A 16,357-nucleotide genomic window follows, 5' to 3' on the forward strand; every position below is an offset into this window, starting at 1 on the left:
CCCTCTAGATCCACATATTTCTCCAGCTGTTGCTCAGATTTTGTTTTGAAAGCTAAGAAAGTTTAATTCCTGTGGAAGAATAAGTAAAAAGCTTCAGTTATTTTATGCTTCCAACCACCTTTCATTCAGTCTTGAATGTCCATTTTCAGTGAATTTGCCTGAGTAATACAAAGGAAAAGGTTTTTCTACATCCCAAGTCCAGAGAATTTTGCATACAAAGAACACCAGAGTTAGCTTATGCCACAAGTAACATTGAGTAGTTAGTTTTTGAAATAACGTACAATGGCCAGTATCTACACAATGTTAGATCCTATACTTCTATCAAATACTATCATTTACAAAGAGTGAAAACATAATTTACAGCATCATGGAGTCATTTCTTCTTTTGGTTGCTTCCTTATGGCTAAATGATGTTTATTTGTATTAAAAAAAAAAAAAAAAAAAAAGATTATGAAAGTTTAGGGGGAGAAAATACGAGCACCTAAGTTGGTTTGTAGTATACTTTGGTACATCTGTGAATCTAGATAAACTCTTCAAGGTCTTGTATACTGGGCCATAAATTTTCCATAGTTATTAATAAAATATTTTACACTTTTAAAACAAAAGCCTAATTATATTCTTACTTCTTACAGACACCTCTGTATTCTGACCACTGTTCTTTTTCTAAATTTTCTTACCCCAGCTGAGTCTGGTCCTGTATAGATGAAAATGCTATGCTACATTACTTTTTTACTGAGGGACATGGGATTAAAACTTGGTGTAGACAATATGTTCTGAGATGTGTGTGTCTTTGGTTAATTTTTTTACTTATTCTTTAATGCAGATATACCTTTTAAGAGATGTGTGAGAAGCTTAAAAAAAAATATCTGTATTTGAATTAGGTGCTTTCATTTCTTCACAAGTTGCTTCCAGTGTATTTAGAAGAGTTGTTGAAAGAATCAAGGTAGAACAATCTCTTAGAGCAGTATCATAGTAGACACAAACATAGCAGCAAAATTTATAGCTGTAAAAAGGTACCTGTGTTTCCCCAGACTAGGTAATGTAAATGTTTTGCTAAGGCTGACAAGAAATTAAATAAACATGAAGAGGGCATGGAGAAAAGGCTCGGAAACTGAATGCTGTGTTGAGAGATTGGTCATGGACAGCTAACAGCCTGCTCCCAGAAACACAGAGAAGTTAAGCATTTTGGAGAACAAGATGATGTTTCTCCTAGCCAGATGTAAGAATTGTCGGACAGAGTCTTATCTTAAAAAAACCACCCAAAACCAAACGAAAACCAAAATGACAAAAACTACAAAAGCAAGCAAAACTAAAGCATAAGATGCATATACCTTTTTATTTTTATCCTTTGTTCAAGTTTTCTGTCCCTGAGGAAATCAGCAATGCTTTGTTTCAAAGATAGTGCTTTAATCTCCTCTAATGTGGTTGAAACGTTTGGGAGAATTTCATTTCAGAGGTCCAACTGAAGGTTTTGTTGACCTCGGTGGTTGCAGCAGTGCCTCTGATTTACCCACTTCTAAACTGGATTCCTGCAAGCTGGCATTGGCCTGGAAGTGGTGCTGCTTTGCAAAACAGATGCTGACATGAAGTCACAGGTACTTTTGCGGCAGCATGTGCCTGTCTTGGTGGTTGCAGCTTGGGCTTCAAGCTGTTCTGTGTGTCAGTCAAGTCATCCCTTTGAGCCAGCTCGTCACCCAGGTGCACAAGTGCCAGCCCAAGGGAAGTCATGGTAACAGCTGGTGAGGGAAGGGGGAAATGCGACATCAGTACTTTAAACCAGCTTAAACTTCTGCAGCTTCTCAGCTGGCCTTCATGGCCCTGAGCCCAAACACTAGCACAGCGTGGAGTGCAGGCTGTGCAGATGTACACCTGGATAAATCCTTCTGGAGGTAGGCACTGGTGATCAGACTGTCACCTACTTGAGCATGCCTCAGAAGGACTCTTATTTCAGAAGCATGGTTCATTCTGTTATTGCTAGTCCTTAAGAAATGTATGTGTTGCTTTATGTACATGAACAAAGCAAAACAAACAGAAGGTACTTGCAGTTTAGGTTTGTTAGCCCACGTGTATTACAACTATATTGTAAATGCAAGCAGCACATAAGAGTAGTTGGCTGTTTGCTCTCTTAAGAGGAGTGTGAAAGATGAGAACAAGAAGCAGATCTGCAGATCCTAAGCAATTGTAGTGTAATGGATGGAGAAGGAAGCACTAGATCAGCTGCAGCCCTGGATTCCAATACGGCTTTTTTTTTTTTGGGTACCTGTAGCTTACTTGCCTGTTAAAATTATTCCTTCTTGTAATTATTTTTATAAATTGGTATTGTGCTAGCACTTCTAAGATATTTCATGGCATCCCGTACACTTTCAAACTTCTTAAGACCCTGAAATGATACATGATCAGTGTTACATGTAAGTATTAAATATTTTTGCCCATGTTATACAAGATCAGAGAAGATAGACTGGGAAGAACAATGTGAGGTTTCAGCTGTATCTTCTTACTTTCATTTCATGCTATAACATGCACATGGTTCTATGAGGAAGCAAGCCACTGGGCTGTTCAGCCTCCCATATAAACAGATATAGCATTGTAGCTAACTTTCCATCTGTAGCGTTACTGATTCAGTTGGATTTAGTTCTGGGCTGCCAGATGTGTTGGAGTACGTGCTGATGCAGGTAGATATCAATATGTATCAAGGGTCAGTAGTCTGACTCACTTTATAAAACACGGTTCCTAATCTCTGAGGTGGGAGTTGGCTATATGACTCTCACAGTTGACTGATTCTTTTTGTGAGTTATCTATTGTGTGTAACGTGAAAACTGAGTGTTGTTGGGAGCCAAAAGGCTCATACTTATTAATTTAATTGTAAAATACTGCACTCATAATAGCAGCTTGTCACAAACACTTTAACAGAAGTATATAAATGGCACACTAGACTTCATCAGAGTGCAAGCCCTTTTGGCAGTACAGTAAATAATAAAAAAAATTTTAACACTTCAGGTACTGAATGGTCAGTTTGAGTAATAATGTGCCTACTTGAAGTCTTCTGAGTTTTGTAAAATTAAACTTATTCATAGCTACTAGGATGGTTTATTTTCTCAATTTTTCCCAATGCCGATTGAAATACAATGTGTACTTTCTGTAGTAGTAGAAAATATTCCAAAGTGATTCAGTACAATATTGCACTCTGTGATTGAACACTGTAAACTTTGTGAGATGAACATGTATTGCATTTCATTGTCACACATTTTTTTCTTATAAAATGGGAAAATGCTTATAAAGTGTATAAACAGAGCCAGTAGTTTTGCTTGAAAGCCAGCATGCTGTCATATTAGGCTCTGTAACTTTTGTTCCACTTGAGGAGCAGTAACATGCAAGACACTTCCAAACTGCGTGCCGCCCCCACGCTTGAGGCATTCCATGGCATGCAGCAGCAAGTTTATCCTGACAAGACCGCTCACATTAAGCTGATCAGGGTGTAATTATCCTTACAGAAACTAGTTTCATTTTGTTCATATGATGTACCAAATATTTCAGCATTTCCAAAAGGTATATTTGAAATTGCTTGCATATATTGCAACATATGATGTCACCAAACTTTCATGGCATATTATAAGCTCCATAAAAATTACCTTTAGAATCAGTATGTACTTTTGGGGTGGGAAGAGGGAAGGAATCACAGTAATTCAAACTATTTATTTATTTATTTACACTAATACTACACTTACGGAAATTTGAAAACAAATCAACTAAAGGGCTACATTAAATTTAGAAGTAAGAAAGAAAATATATGCTTAATTTTCTTTGCAGAGCTTCAGTATACAATAAAAGCAGGACTAAAATGTATTTGACAGAATTTAGCTAGGTAATGAATAATTTTGAATCAAAATCTCTTAGTTGATCATCATAGAGCTGTTGGAAGAATATTTTGGGCGCAAACATTAGTAGTCCATTTATCCTAACAATTTAGAAGAAATGGTGATCAATGCCATCATTAGTAGCTAGCTAGGAACTACTTGCCATGTTGGATAAAATAACCAGTCATCAGGTCACCTGACAGTTGCTGATGCTAAACATTCAGAGGAGGTACCCATCTCCGTTGCACAATGACAGAATCTCCGTTTGTGAGAAATTGGTCCCTCCTGTGATTGTATTAGGTGTTACAGTTCTTAGTGTATTATAAATCTTCTTTAATAGCTGTGGAGTTTCTATGCTCTATATTACAAATAATTACATATAAAGATTTGGGTTTTATTTTATTGCGTTTTAGACTAATATCTTGTGACCTTAATTTCAGAACTTGAGAAGGGACTGTTAGGTTTGTTCTCTGTTTTTTAAAACACTATCATTGAGTGTCTTCTCTGTCTTTACTATTTGATTGAACTTTGAAATGCCCTTACTTAAGAATTGTCTTAGGAAATGAACTTATTTTTTCTTATCTTTCATTTTGGCTAATTCCCTAGTAGAAAAAAAAGGGGGGGGGGGGGGGGAGAAAAGGCAAGAACAGAACCATTGGTCTATGTAACATCAGCAAATTTTCAGGATTTTTTCATGTTTTCTTCACAGCCTGGTTCTGATTTGCCTTTTTGACTGTACCTATGTGTTAAGACAGAAGTTTCCATTGATGTGTTTCCTTCTGGTTTGTAGTTTCTTACTTGCTTACTTCAGGTCCTCAGGCAGTCCTGGGAATGTAAATATAGTAAGAGTCATGCTTATAGGTAGTTTCATTAGTGGTTAAGATGGACATACAACCTTTGATGTGTATGTAGTATGTGTTGCATTATTTTCTTGGTTGTAGTTTTACCAAATGACTTCAGGAAGCATTATAGTGTCCTCTAACTTCTAGGACCTAAAGAGTCAATGTATTTCCAGTCAATCCATCATTTAATAAGGCTATTTAAGATGCTTAGCTTAGTTAGTGGGTGATCAAAAGCACTTATCTTGAGATACAGAAGTCATCATTCCAAATCTCTGATGCTGAATGCTATCTCTTTCCTTTGGCGCTTCAGCTGTGGCACTCAGGCAGCATCAACTGTTCGTTTAAAATTACAGGGTGTGCTATCATTTGTCTTGAGTCCACAGAAATTTAGAAATGCTTATTTTTTGCATGTCTACATCAAAAATTAATGAAACTTGCAGTTTCTTGTTATAGCTCAAGTATTCATATATTTGCTTTCTGTTTACCCAGACTGTAAGCCTTTCTGAAATTCCGTCAAAGCTTTTGAATGCCAGTAGAATTGAGGAGTTTTGGTTTTTTTAATGCAATTTGCTGATGTTCAAATATGAAAAAAACCCTGTAGCTTACTGTTGAGTTGCTCTGGTGATAAATTGAAGAGTGATGATTTAATATTGACTTCAGCTGCATATGTAAATACTTGCTATCTTACCCCACAGTAGACTGGGCTACAAAATAGGATTGTTATTTTTACTGTGAATGTACATCTACCGCACGCTACAGATTGAGATGCATTAAGTGACTGTGTGTCAACTGAATTACAGTAACTGCTTGTACGAGTGCTCATGTAAGATGACCTAAAGTCTCTAGTGGACAGTTGTGATGGATCAGGTGGTAGGCGTTTACTTGTTACTCTCTGAAAATGCCTGAAGTTCTGAAAGGGCAGTGAGTGTTGTGGTAGTTACTCTGGTGCATCATTTAGCTAAAATAATACTTGAAGAACTGTTAATTCTTTCCAAAGACAGCCAAACCTGCCAGAGACCTGCGTTTTGAATTACGATTTCGTGGTACCAGTGGGAAGACGTCGGTGGTGGGCGGTGTGCTGTTACTACTGTCGCTTTGCTAACTGTGCATGGTGTCAGACAGCGTGGGGTGTAGGGTGGCAGCGATGTCCTGCTGTCCATAGGGCTGGTGTTCCCTGTGCCCAGCTGTTCTGCGTGGCTGCCTGCTCTGGGGGCTTGGGAGTCTCAATCACTTCTCAGCGTTGGGTTTCAAACTGAAATAGCATCCTTCAGTATGAGTGACCACAGCGGGGTGTAGTATTCCAGATAACAGCTTTCTAAATTCGTACCCAGAGCATTAGTGCTTGCCTGTGTCAGCTGAAAACTTCTAGTGAGTCGTAGGACCGCTTGCTCTTGGTGGCAGAGCTGTTTAATTTCTGTATGTGGGACACAAGATAGCTATGGTACTTAGTACAGTGTCTAGCAGAGTGGGTACAGGAATTAGTGAAATCAAGAAGATAGCTATTATAAAAGTTGAAGACTGAAAATGACCTCCTTTAGTTAAAATATTTCTGAAAACTTCTGCTAACCTATATCAACAAGAAAAGCAAAAATACGAAATCTCATTATATTGATTTTGATGGTTGCCAGTTGCTTGTAATGTGTGTTACAAGTATATGGAATTTAATATATGCCATTTTATCAGAAAAATCCCCCTATACCAAGAATTTACAGTTACACAAAGCTTTAAGCCTTCATACTGCATATAATTGTAAATGTGTTCTTTATGTAGATATTTAAAATGGAAGATAAAGGACAAGTAAAACAATACATTCCGTCTTAACAGGCACTTAAGTTTTGGCTGGCAGCTCCAGCAGCAAGCACGAATCCCTGTGAATAAACCGTTTGCTACTGGTTGCCTGACAGAACAGATGTATTCCAATGATGAAAGCTTAGCCAAGCAGTAAACTAAAATACTAAAGAAATATGTGTGAAGTACATACATTTTCAACAGAATTATATATTTAGCTTTTTACAGCTTTTCACTGTTTTGGAAATATTTAATAAATAATAAGTGATTTTTTTCAGCTGTTGTCTTTTTGATGACAACAGCGGTATATTCAAGCAGTTAAGACAGGCAATGGAAATCACTACTTTTCTCTCAAGCAGTACTGTTTAAATCAGAAATACACTTCATCTTACGGAATACTTGCTAAGATAATAGGCTTAAACTCTTTCTGTAATACCTGCAAAAAATGTATGTAGCACTGAGATTTTAAGTTAACTGTCCAGTCTAGAAACTGAAGATCATAGTTGTGTTTACATAATTTAAAAAAAATAGCATACTGCTTAAGACATTGTAACAAGAATTAGAAATCTGTAGTTTTCTTAAACTTTAGTATTGTTCCTGTAGCCTTGCTATCCCATACACAGGTACTGTCAGAGACCTGGGCGTGACCTAGACTGGCCAGTTCTGCCTTTGAAGTGTGGCCAAGTTCTTGAGCTGTCATAGCCATTTGACTGAGACGAATGTTGACCTCCTTTTCTAACTTAGAAATCCAAAGCTGGAAAGTGTTTATTTGAGAGCTGTTGCTTGAGGAATGTAAAATGGTACTAGTGATACTTGGTATGTTTTGTCTCTAAATGACCTCATACGCAACCTTTTCCATTTATCAGATATTTTTTTTTTTTTCCCAGATTGGCAGCTGGTTTAATTTCATGTCTAAGACATCAGCTTTGAACTAAAGCTGTAAGATGGCAAAGAAAAGGTGTGAAATTAAGAAAGGGACAAAAGAAAAACAAAAAAAACCCCTCAACCCAACCAAACAAAAAATCCAGATATTTAGGAAATACAAGTGAGGGGAAAAAAAAAAAAATGCAAAGTATAAAAAAAAAAAGAAAAGTGAATAGATGGGTTTCAGCAGAGTTTATATGCATGCACCATCTTCAGTTACCAAATATTTGTGTTACTCACTAAAAAATTAGTGTTTCAGTGTATGTATTTTATATGCACTTAGTGTAAAGTTATGTTTTTATTTCACTTATTCTTTGTGCTCTTGTGAAGTGGATTGAGAAGGGAAGAGAAAATTCTCTTCATGTACATGACCGTATGTCTGATATTTTATCTATGCTTTCCTTCATAGCATTCAAAAATAGCTGCTATACTGTAATAATATTTATCTCTAACTTCTTTAATTGAAAACTATATACATCGTACCAAACTGTTCTGAAAGAAAAATAGAATTTCTGCATGTCTACCCTACTAACCTAATTCTTTTTCAAGGATAATAGTAGGCTAAAATTAAGTATTTTTAGAAGTGCAGTGCACCACATATGGGCTCTCTTTAGATATATTACATGTTAATATCAGCGAGAGACAGCATAATGACTAGTTAATGGCAGCAGCCTCTCATTGGTAGTGCAGTATTTGACCACACTGGTTTTTAAACAGAAGAATAAAATGCATTAGACTTAATTATCAAAGCTGAAAGATTTGGTGACTTCAAAACATTTCATCTCTAAGATGACAAAATCACATGATGAAGTCAGTAGGTGGTAGATGATGGACTTTTGCAAAAATAATTTAATAAGAATCAAGTAAAGTTGTTAACCAGTTTAATTGTTTGTGAAGTAGCTTTCTACTTATGACCCATAGTCAGAGCAACCTTTATCCTTCATAAGTTCTGTACATGTAAAGAAAGTTCAGTTAGCCAGATGCAAGGGGTAGAGATACGTTTGGGGTTTTTATAATCTTGTGTATGTAAGAGTAAAGTATTTCTGTATGCTTAGCACTTTTTACCTTTCCTAGCACCACAGAATGATGTCATCTCATTATAAGGAATTGAGTTTCCAGAAAGTCTGAGGAATGAAGTAAAAGGTGAAGACTGTAAAACTTGATGTTCGGGTAGCATGAGAATTCTGGGGCCAGTGTTCACAGTATCTGTCAAATAGTTTTCGTATTTCTTCATTTCAGTGGAGAAAAATATTAATGAATAGTCTAACAGTAATTGATTAAAGAACCCATTATATTGCAGGTTTGCTTGCTGAAGAATAAAGAACATAGTCTGTAAAGAATTTATGTAGATTAACATTCAGAACTCAGCTTTCAATAATTAAAATTCATTCAGTTTTATACAAATTCTTTTGAATTCAATACCAGTTTTGGTACAAATTTCCTCATGAATTTTAACAATAGAAATATTTTTAAAGGTTTCATCAAAATAGTTACAAGGTTTAGTTTGCAAGCAATAAAAGAGTGAAGTTGCACAGAATTGACTTTGGCATGTAGTTACAATCCCCAGAATATGCCAAAGAAACATTCTGGAGCTAATGCACTAGTTAGATTCCATGGTAGTGTACTAGAAATGAGAAACATTTGTAACTTTTTATTTAAATTGAATTAACTTTAGCCCAAGGCTGTGGAAAAATTGAGGTTTGGTGATCTTGGCACTGCTTACTGCTCTGGAATAGCCAGGTGATCGTGGTACAGTTCCTTCGCTGCAGAGTTCCGGCTCTCTCTAGATACTTCTGGTTTTTCACAGAGCTGTCTAGGTTGTGTACCATGTTCACTTAGTCTGTTCTTCTTTGGAGAAAGTTGTAATTGCTTAAGAAATAACCATCTGTAGCTGTTTATTACCTCCTGTTAGCTGGAGGCTATGACCTTCTTTCCTGAAACGCCTTAGCAGGTTCTGTCATGCAAAATCTGGGTTTGTTTAAATCCCAATTTAAACTATACCACTAAAGGTAGTTTAAACTAATCCACCTGGCTTTGCGCTCAGGTGGAATGACAGAACTCACATGGTCACAGTAGCTGAGTTTTGGGGAAGGTAGCTGCTGGTTGTTGTAGGGTAACTTCTTAAACTATCCTAGTTAAACCCACAGGATGACATTCAATTGAACTAGTTGCTTATCCTGTTTTGGCATGTAGTTTGATTTTTGTTCATGTACTTACTTAGTGTTTCTGACATTGGACTTGCGTTCCAGTACCGCTAAGTGATTTTGTCTTTGTCTAAACTTAAGATATATGTGCTTCTGGGCTTGGACAAGATGGTCCTTCAGGAAAGAGAAAATATCTGTGAAAGTTCAGGCATGCACCTGAATTTGATGGTCTGTGTTTGAGCACCCTTCTCTCCACAAGCATCTCGGAAATACAGTTAAACACAGAGAAACTTCTGAAGGCAGATGAGCCTGGAAAGCCTCAGTCTGGAGTTCAACTCTTCACCTATAATTCTATACACCAAGTTTCAGTCTATTTAACTGGTCCACTTTATGTACATTCTAAAGAAAAAATAAGTGTAGCACCCCAGAAGATACTAAAATTGTAGACTGAGGGAAAGAATAGCCAATACATAGTAAAAATTCTGTTACTACCTAGATATGAACCTGGCTTCAGGTTGAACATGCTTTTGAAGCCTGCATTTGAATTCTCCTTTTTCTTTACATTTCATTGTAATTGTAGTTTAGTTTGTGCTAGTATGCAAGTTTAGCACTCTTTTATACACAAATACTTTGTTTCCAAAAAGGGCTCCTAGATGACTGGTTTTGTTTTAGAAAATAGTATTTAGTGTTGTTCATGTTGCTGTCCTAAAGTTTTTTGTAATTGGTAGCTGTGGTAGAAAGAAGTAAAATAAATAATACTAATTTAGAAATAGGTACATCTTACCCAAAATCACAGTTTCATGCTGATATTTAGACATCATAAAATCTGATGGACTTGCCTATTTTTTCTTTAAATAGCTTTTTGTTTGGAAGATAGCAGCTTATAATCATTGCAAAAATTATTTAATATTCAAAGTTTGATAGTTCATATGTAGAGTGAGGAAATACTCTACATGTTTTTATGGAAAAATGTATCTAATTTTAATAATATATGGATGAATTTTGCATTTGTCTGCAAAGGTAGTCGTGCATCAATACTATTATCAACACATGAAAGAACATTGCTTTGTAGAAGAAAAAATGGTTAAGATAGTTTGATATAAAATAGTTATTGGAAAAATATAAGACAAGGAAGGAAGCGTTTACACTGATACGAAACAACTGCTTGACCTTGTGAAATAGTTGTATCTTAAGGCATCTCTTTAACCCTGACAATGTAAAATCCGTTATCTTCTTACACTTAGAGGTATACATGTTTTGATATGTCAAATGGTTTGACTTCTCATCATATGCAAAGGATCAGAATTTTCTCTGGAAAACTGGAAAATGAAGTAACAGTAAAAACTGTAGGTCTGTTTCTGTTCATTTTTTTCAAACTGCTTTACATGTAGAAGCAAAATGCTCAAGAATTGTGATTCCCAAACTTCCCTTGCTAGACCCTATCATGAGCAGTGAATACTCTTGTCTTTGAAGTGGTTTGTTTACCGCTAATCATGCACATATGACTGTGAACACTTGCTATATACTATTTTATTTATGTCATTACACCTTAAATAGCAAGTGCGTATCACAAATCATGCTCTTGTCTGTCCTGTTGCAGGTAGGTTAGGCTGCTTGATAATTTGCCATGCAGTAAGTTACAGGGCATTTCCACTGAATAATACAAAATTAAAATCAATAACAAATGCTTTAGTTGTCAGGTGTAAAGTGCTGCAGAGTGTTATTTACGTGGGATATTGAAACTTTATCTGCTGGGGTTTTTTGTACAATTTTGTATGCTCTGGTTAAAAAAATTAAAAATCCAAACTAGCCACATGGTTCATTTTTGTGATAATTTTTTTTCTTTCTGCAGCTCTACTGAGAAGTCATTTCCTTGGAGATCGTCAGGTATTATCTTTTGTGTGTACATTTTGCTTTAAGCCTCAAAAACTTTATTTTCTTGGCATTCATTTCTTGTTATGAAGTGAACTGAACATTAGCAGCAATGCTACGTATCTTTTTCAACTATCTTTTCTAAAGTATGATATTAATAACCTCTTTCTCACATGTGAAGAGACTTGTGTGTTCCTCTGTTATTGTAAAAGGTTGTTTTGGCTTAGAGGTAGTTGCAGGTACTTTTCTTGCACCTTTTTGTGCCTTTGCATTTTTGTGTTTGATGTGACCATAACAACAGTCTTGTGTATTGGGTCTCCTTTGCAATTAATTAAAAAATACATTTGAGTCTTCCCCTTGGCAGGTAAGGATCATGAAAAAAATACTGTATATTTAAGCTTGAAAACTGATTTTCTTTTTACAGATATTCTTACTTAACTGAGAAAATCTCCAATAAGTGAAGGTTTTTCTGAGAGTGCTTTTTCTGTTTTGTATCTCAGGATAGCTCGAACTTTCTTTCCAAAACAAGAAATGTTTGTCTTGTAGTACTTCTACATCTACTCTTCAGTATATTAGGTGGAATGGATAGGACTGTATCTTAAAAGTGACATTCAAGTGTCTTTTGAAATAATCCAATCTGTCCTTCACAGATCAGAGCATTTAACTAGTTAGGCTTTCTGCATCAGTTAAAATATTTAACATTGAAAAGTCAATCTTCTGGACAGTGGTTGTCTCTTTAGAGTGATGAAGTGTATGTGCAGAAGTCAGTATGTCAAAACCACACAGCAGGACCAGAGATGGGACCTTGACTCCCTGCGAATTACTTCTTGCACTGGATCATGTTTCTCTAATTCAATCATGTAGTCTTGACAGAATGTCATATTAAGTTAACCTGGTCTAATGTAGTCAAAATGTAATTAGCATTTTAGGTAGCTTGTTAAAAGTTTTATTAACCAAGTTCAGTATAGTATTAATATCACATCTTTATATAAGGATGCATACAGTTTTAAAAGCGATCCAGTTTCTGCTGTACAAAGAATAAACACATTGTAGTTATCTGCTTGTTCACTGAAGCATATTCATAATTATGATAATTGTGACTATTTTAGGTAAATAAGTCTATCTACTTTCCCTTCCCCTTCCCCTTGCTGTTTTTTGTTTTTATTAAGAGGCTAAGCTCTTAAACTTGTGCATAATTGTATTTACATGGTTTCAGTTGCCACCATGGCATCGCCTCAGCTGAGGTGAGGCACACGTTAGCTTTTTCCTTTCTTTCAAATCTAATATTCTCAACAGCCTACTTGTTGTGGCATTTAAATTTTGCTAGTCATGGTGGTGCTTTTGAGGTATTCTTTTAGCAATGTTTTTTAAACAGAAGTCAAATTTGTTTTTTCAACTAATTGAGAAATTAGTTTTACTTATGCTTTCAATGTGAAAATTATTTTTGTGTTTTGTTTTGTTTTTTTTTTTTTTAATCACATAACTTCTCATGGTTCTGTAATGTTCCAGTGGCAGTTCACAACTGTAACGATACTTTCTGACAGACCTCAGTCATTTATTGGATGATTTATCTCATCCAACCCTATCCATTTCTTTATTTCCTCCTCAGTTTTTCCTGTAACTTTGTCTATTGTTTGGTTTTTCTCCTTGACTTTCTATTGGTTGCTCTCTTTCTTTCTCTCATCGATCCAGCTCATATTTTTATTTTATCCTTTCATTCTCTCCTCCCATTTGTGTTTCTTTTCTTTAGAAATCTCCTGTGCACATCCCTGCTAAGAAGTCACTTAACATATGGCAAAAAATCGTATTTCTATTTAAATATTGTATGCATTAATATAAATCTAGATGTATATTTCTCACAACTCTATGTAACTGAGGCTTTTCTGGAGCAATTGCTCAGAAGTGGGCATATTTGAAAAAAATACATTTTTTGTTTAGAACTTTCCGATATACATTTCGGTTAATGTTTACATTTATGTTGTGATTATAGCATGATATAGGTTTTACTATAGCGTGAGTAGGTTTTACTTAGATTCACTCCTGAGCTTCGTTTTGAAGAAATGTCACTGGATGATGCTTTACCAACTGCAATCTGAAAAATACTGAAATTAAAGATGAATGAAAACACTCCCTTAAATCACCTTTTTTTCCTCACTGCAGATAGTAGTTTATATAAAAAAAATTCAGTAGATGATGTGGTGTGACTGTAGCTGTAATTGCTTTATGCACAGTAGAATTATACAGAATTTTTAACAGAAATACAAAAAGGTGTTGTTTTGCAGACGCTTATAAATAGAATATTAGATCAGCAGCCATTTATAAAAAGGCTATTATTTCATTCAGGGCAATCCCCTCATTTATAGTAGCAGAGAGAGATAGAAAGACAACAATTCATTTTATTGTGCATTCTTGCCTTTGTTAGACATCCTAAACAATCTTTATTTTTTAGCATAGTGAAAGCATTTGCTTGGTGGCAAATGTGTGATGGAAGCGAGGTTTTGGTTCAGACCTCTGTCTTAGGAACATCTGTACAGCACTGCACAATTGGAACCTTGTTCTTCCTACGTGTTTCTCCCAAAATTGATTATTTGTCAGCTTGACATTGATTTAGTATCATGTAATATCAAGTAACTAAAATAACAGGGCCTTATATTATTTAGACAAAAAAGATTGAAGACGAAAATATTGAAGTTGAATATAATAATAATTTAAATGTCCCGGTCCCCGCAAGTATTTTATTCTAGAGAGTATGTAATACCCACTGATGTCTGTTATGATCTGTTATTGAGTTAGTGTAACAGGAGCTGTGGAAGTGCGTTATTTCAGTGTTGGTGCTCTGTATCATTTCTAGGCATACTAGTGATTAAATTAATGAAAATGTAGTAACACTTCTTGTTAAATCTTAATTAAGTTTGGTCATAATACTCCTATTATAGTAAATTAATGAGTGTCAAATTTTACTAGATGGTTTTGACCTAAGAATGTACTACTGATAACTATGCTGACTGCCTATAATTTCTGAGATGTACTGATTTTTAAAAATTTTTTTTAAATCTGGTATTTGAATAGTGTTCAAACATTCCTCGTAATAGCAATTAATGAGTAACATTTTTACTATGAATGTTCCTTTATGGCTAATTGTGCAAATAGCGAGACAACAGCTTTTTGCATACAGCTATTGGGAAAAATCAGAGTATTTCTTTACAGCTTGATAGGTACAAATACTCTGGTTTTTATTTCGCTTTTGAAGTATACTGTAATAACAACTGTTACGAAAAATTTCCAACAGCTCATCTGTCAGGGTTATTTTGGTTTGTGTTTTGTTAGTTTTCCATGGGATTTTTTCCCATGAGTGCCACTAGATTTTTATATCGGGGTATTCTTTGTTGGTTTGAGAAAGTTCGTTAGGTTTGTTAGAATTTATTTCATCCCTTTTTTCTGTCTTCCTCCTAGTATCAAATTTCTGCCAGCTCCTTACAGTTTTGCCTCTCTGCAATGTGCTGTTATATTCATTTTCAAAGAGCACTTTGCAAGCTTCACTGTCCACAACTCGCAACTTTTGACATGAAGCAGTCACAGAAGTTTTTACTAGACTATTGCTTCCTAACCATCTTCCTTTTGGTTTCCACTCTAGTCTCATTCATGTATTTCTTCAGTAAGAATTTATGTATCTGGTGTTACCTTTAAACGTAACCCACATTTCCTACTCCCCTTCCTTAAGGGAGGTTTAGATTGGATATTAGGAAAAATTTCTTCACGTTATCAAGCACTGGAACAGGCTGCCCAGGGCCGTGGTTGAGTCACCATCCCTGTAGGTATTTAAAAGACGTGTAGATGTGGTGCTTAGGGACGTGGTTTAGTGGTGGACGTGGCAGTGTTAGGTTTACGGTTGGACTCTATGATCTTAAAGGTCTTTCCAACCTAAATGATTCTATGATTCTATGTATATCTCTGATGCCTATTCTTCATCAGTAAGTGTAACATGATGGCAATTGAATGCTTAATAGTTCTGTCAAAATTTTCTTGTTGTTTCATGTCTTCATCTTTGTCCTTTTTTTCTGGACTGTTTAACTTTTTCCTTTCTTCATGACAGTGCTGTGATGTCTCCTTTGCTTTCCCTTATGTATAATGGCACTTTGCTGTCTGTAAAGTTCAGCTAATATTCTTAGAACTGAAATCAGCTTAAGAGTAGTTAAAAACATTTGGATAGTAGTATATGAAGTAAAAAATGTATAAAATTTGCAGCAACTTCTGTTGATGGTACACGAACAGGGATGAAATTCAACTCATCCTTTTACTTACGAAGCTCTTGAGATTATAGGACCTTAAGAGAAGTGATAGTTATCCTCTGTGCACTACAACACAGTTGCACAGTGTTTCACTCTGCAAAGTATACTTACCAGGTAATCAATTACATTTTTCATTAAAATAGGTTGGAACGTACATTTGAAAAATTAGAATTGTAGAACGACATCAAAACTACAGGAAAGAAGATTCTCAGATGTTAGTATTAACATTCTTTTCATTTAGTTTGGTAGATGATACCTTTCTACCAGTAGACCCTGTTGATGGTGGAAGTAAGTTCTTCATTATTATGATTGAGTTTGCAGGAAACTTACATATGAAACGTTGGATTGATCTAATCAATTTCTTCTTTCAGATCCTCCGACCACCAGTGTAAACAAACCGCAAGTATCAGAGAGTGTTCATACCAATGCCTATGACATTAGGACAGAACCAGAACAAGGGAACCTCTACTCACCAGAACAGACATCTCTCCATGAAAGTGAGGGTCTGTTGTGTGCTTTTTAAATATTAGAATATATTTCTATATTGACTGTATAAAAATGTAGTACAATTATGAATGCAACAAATAACAAAGTTATATAATATTTTTGTGAAGTTGTTCGATGCTTTTATTCTTATGCTGGCT

At 35.4% G+C, this 16,357-nt stretch overlaps 1 protein-coding gene across 6 annotated transcripts in view; it reads left to right on the plus strand.

The window, feature by feature from the left end:
- PKP4 (plakophilin 4) overlaps positions 1-16,357 on the plus strand; it is a 104,603-nt gene that overhangs the window by 43,890 nt on the left and 44,356 nt on the right. For 4 of the 6 annotated variants that reach the window (XM_030016726.1, XM_030016723.1, XM_030016724.1 and 1 more), the window contains 2 exons: positions 11,405-11,439; positions 16,085-16,216. In XM_030016726.1, coding sequence (XP_029872586.1) covers positions 11,405-11,439; positions 16,085-16,216 — 167 coding nt within the window. The remainder of the gene's footprint in view (positions 1-11,404; positions 11,440-16,084; positions 16,217-16,357) is intronic. The other 2 variants (XM_030016725.1, XM_030016727.1) reach the window with 1 other exon arrangement.

Source organism: Aquila chrysaetos, chromosome 6, assembly GCF_900496995.4.
Source record: "Aquila chrysaetos chrysaetos chromosome 6, bAquChr1.4, whole genome shotgun sequence".
In the NCBI taxonomy this organism is placed as follows: Eukaryota; Metazoa; Chordata; class Aves; order Accipitriformes; family Accipitridae; genus Aquila; species Aquila chrysaetos.